Source organism: Microtus ochrogaster, assembly GCF_000317375.1.
Source record: "Microtus ochrogaster isolate Prairie Vole_2 chromosome 14 unlocalized genomic scaffold, MicOch1.0 chr14_random_1, whole genome shotgun sequence".
Lineage (NCBI taxonomy): Eukaryota > Metazoa > Chordata > Mammalia > Rodentia > Cricetidae > Microtus > Microtus ochrogaster.
This window is the reverse complement of record NW_004949096.1, coordinates 16,850,758-16,854,908: the sequence shown is the minus strand read 5'-3', so window position 1 is coordinate 16,854,908 and position 4,151 is coordinate 16,850,758. Positions and strand designations below refer to the sequence as shown.

The 4,151-nt window shown below is 44.0% G+C and overlaps 1 protein-coding gene across 2 annotated transcripts in view; it reads right to left on the bottom strand.

The window, feature by feature from the left end:
- Ext2 (exostosin glycosyltransferase 2) overlaps positions 1–4,151 on the bottom strand; it is a 143,154-nt gene that overhangs the window by 76,904 nt on the left and 62,099 nt on the right. For both annotated transcript variants that reach the window (XM_013352730.2, XM_005364121.3), the window contains exon 8: positions 1,729–1,860. In XM_013352730.2, the coding sequence (XP_013208184.1) occupies positions 1,729–1,860 (132 nt within the window). The remainder of the gene's footprint in view (positions 1–1,728; positions 1,861–4,151) is intronic.

Genomic DNA, 4,151 nt, shown 5'->3' with positions numbered 1-4,151 from the left:
CTCCCTGTCCCTTCCCTTTGTTGGTTTTTCACACGAGTCACCCTGGTAAATTGCTCTCATTTGGATCTACAGTCCCTGCTGGGGCAAGCCAACTCTAATGACAGATAATGAAAACTATGGAAAACTTCATAAAGTTATGTGTTATCCCTACCAGGACCATACTAGCCTTCTCTGCAGTATCCCAGTTTCAGTACGTGTGCTGTCAGAGTCAGCACAGAAACTATAATATTTAAAAGAACAATCTGTTAGTATCACCCACACTTAAAAAAAAAAAATGTATGTCTTCTTAGGCTGGTTTGGATCCTTGCTTGCCTAGCTAACTCAAAGCTCAGGGTTTGACCCCAGCACAACACAAAGCAGGTATGGTACCACATACCTGTGATCCCAGCACTTGTGAGGTGGAGGTTAAGGTTAGCTTGGGTTACATAGGTCCTTGTCTCAAATAGTGGGACGGAAGTTAAGCAATTTCTAAGCTGGAATTATTCCTGTATATCATTCATGTATTTATTTAGAAATCTATTTAAAGTATACACTTATCCACGTTAGGAAAGAAATTAGTTTTTATTTCATTGTTTGGAATATAATTAATAGGCCTAAAACATAACTTATATCCAACAATGGGACAGTATACAGTCATCTTACAAAACTCTGACCTATTTCTGTAGAAAGTGAATTTTACTCTCTCTTGCTAAAGTGAAAAGGACACAATACAGAGAAGCACACTTAGTATGGTCCTTTTTATGTGATTACATTTTATAATTATTCTGCAAGATCACTTTGGCAACAAGCTCAAAGAGGAAATGTGTGAAGGATGTCACCTCATAAAAGCATGTGTTTGCTCTATGCATGATTTTGCAGTCTTACTTGGGAACAATGCAGGGAGGAGAGATATGTGGCTACCCTACCCCATGCTCTGAAGCTGGTCTACTGCAGGACTTATACCATCGGTGTTCACGTGAATCTGGGGTCGATCTTCTGTCCCTGATGGAGCACCAACCACCCAGTACCCGTCGGATAATGGGCAAAAGAGGGAAGAAACTCAGACAAGGATGTGATCAACTGTGTGGTGGCATACAGCCCTAGCTGGAGAAGTCCAGCGTAGATGATGGGAGGTGATCAATGGATGGATAGAGTGTGGAGAATTATCTTCTCCTGTGTAAGCTTCAAGTCTGTGAAACACACCACCGGGTGCGTCTGAGAGCAGCTAGAAGTCATAACTGCCAGCCCAGAACACTTGGCATTTTCACTGAGAAAAAATGTCTTCCTATAAGCCACTGTCACAGCCCCTACAATGACACACCTACACACCGCCTCTTGCTCAAGGCTTCAGCTACTCCCAAGCAACACATGTCAAGCACTTGATGCATTTCCAGCAGAGCAGGATGTCCAAACAAGCCCATCAGTAAGCTGTTGATGGAAACTTCTCAAGTGTTCTAGGCACTCAGTGCCAAATCCATCACAAGTCTTTAGCTTACAAGATCCAGGTGTCACTCACCTTGACCTTAAGAAAAGAGACTCCTCCCAAGCTGTGGGGACAAACTGGGAGCTGCTGCCCCTCTGTCCTTTCACTCTTGCCAGACTTGGTGAACCAAGCTGCCCTTCTCAAGCTGCCAGTGTACAGAGCTCATCCATGTGAGAGAGCTGGCAGTTAACACCGATTCCTCAGCAGTCTAGCTTTCCTTTCTCCCGGCTCGATGGCTCACGTGGCTGGCACAGGGACCCACTTACCACAGAGGGAGGGTCATTCCATTCTTCATAAGAGATGGCTGCGTATGGATAGATCCTGTCATTGATGATCTGCAGGGTGGCCAGGGCAATTGCTTTAATGGACTGGAAGTAGGCTTCCCAGAACCATCGTGCCTGTAAAGAAAATAACATGCTGTAGGTGAGCAGGTGAGATGTGCCCTGTTACAACCAATTTGTTGGGGTTAGGAGATTTCTTCATTCTCGGAGTTAAGGGTGCCCCTTAATGCCATAGCAGATATGTCAGAGGTGTGTCCATATTGAAGGCAGTCAGAATAGAGTAATAGTCAGCAAAGTACAGAGTCAGTGTACTAGAAGAGGAGTCTATGATGATGAAAGTACTATGTGTTATAGCAGGCCAGGTTTAGAGTCTTTTTTAAAAAAGATAAATAGAGAGCTGAGGAGATAGCCCCATGCTTAGAGCATTTGTCATGTAAGCATGAAGACCAGAGTTTGGATCCCCAGAATCTATGTAAATGCTGGGTCAGCATGGTAGCACACACATAATCCCAGGGTCAGAAAGTGGAGATAAGAGATCCCCAGAGCAAGCTGGCTAACAAGACTAGGCTTATCAGTGAGCTCTGGGTTTGACTGAGAGAGCCTGTTTCAAAAAAATCAGGTAGAAAGCAATGAAGAATGATTCTTTAGAGCACTCACACGCATACACAAATGTAAATGCACACATGCATCCCACAGATGACAATGGACAAAGAACATTAGAAATAACATATAGAGAGTATGTCAGAAGTCTTGTGTGCACAGGCAAATGAGAGTTTATGTCTACGCAAACTCTTAAAGACAGCCCTGGGAAGGCAGGACATTGTGGCACCCCAGACACCCCATCATGCTCATCCAGCTGACACCTCACTCCTTTAAAGGCACCCATGACTTCAAGTTCTCTCATGCTCATGACATTTGCTCTACTGCCACAGACTTATTTGTGCCACTCGAACACCTAACTTGTGTTATGGAATCAAGGTGTGGCTAGTCTCACAAAATGAACTTTTTTTTTCTATTTCTTGAAGAATCTAATACAAAATTGACATTACTTTTCCTTCTTAGGAGTTTAGAAGAATTCACCAAAGACACAGTTGGGGTAGGTTTCTTGTGAGTATGTGTGATAAGACTTTATTCTTATGTTTGTTTATTTGAGACAACATCTTGCTATGCCCTAGTTGCCCTAGAACTCACCGTCCTGAGTTAGCCTCCCAAATGCTAGGACTACAGGCATGCGTCACCATAACTGCCATTGCTTTATTTTATTTGAAACAGTATCTTACTCTGTAGCCCAAATTTGCAACCACCTGTCTCAGCATTCTCAGATGCCAAGTTGTGTGGGTTAAAGTTACTGGTTTTCTTTTACAGACGTAGAAGAATGCAAATCTGGATGTGTGAACTTGAAAAAAGTACTCTTCTCAGGGAAGATCCCATCTCATCTAGACTGTTAGCTTTACTGGGAGAAAACTGTAGAGGTGTGGCCCTTTCCTTCCCTACCTGTCAGCCAGGCTTGCTCTTGGAGCTTGTCCTTCTAGAAAGTGGTCAATTTCAAGATTTTTCAGAAGGAAAATTTTCATTTCTTTCTTTCTCTCCATCATACATTTTCTGTTTTTTTCATTTTAAAAAATATTTGTTCATCTATTTTGTGTGTGTGCATGTGTGTGTGGTGTGGGGGAGGGGTGCACATGCCAGGCAAATCCCAGAGGAGGAGGTGACCCTCTGTCATTCTCTGTTTGTGCATATGTACACCTGAATACTAGCCAAAGGCCAACTGTGGAACCCAGCATCTAACTCAAGCTGTCTCCAATCATTCCCCCCCCCAAACAACAATTCCCTTAGAGGGGAAGGAAACTCTACAGTCATCACAGCTCAAGGGTCTCAGACCGGAAGTAAGTGAGCTTCTCGAGTTTGATGGCTTCTGCAGGACCTTGGAGGTAAGAGCTCAGAAGGCACGGTAAGTTACAGGCCTGCCAGGGCTCTCCTGTCAGCTACCTGGCCACAGAGACAAGGGGGTTTCAGTCATGTACGATAGCCCCTCTGTTCTCTTCCTGAGAGCAAACACAAATACTTACTACATTACCTTGTCTCCAAGAAAATGTATGAGCCACCTCCCTGTCTGTCCAAGAAAATGTATGAGCCACCTCCCTGTCTATCCAAGAAAATGTATGAGCCACCTCCCTGTCTGTCCAAGACATTTGAATGAGAGGGACTTCGGCAGTCATGCAAACCCTACTGGTGGCTGCGCAGGGGAAAACCAGTCATGAAAGATCCTAATGAAGGATCCTTGATTAGGCATTTAACCAGATACTACTGAGCCAAAGAACAGCAAAATTTCCAACACTGCCATACAAGAAACAGAGAGGGAGAGGCAGGGGCCAGTTTAAGACTATAAACTCTCGATAGAACATCCC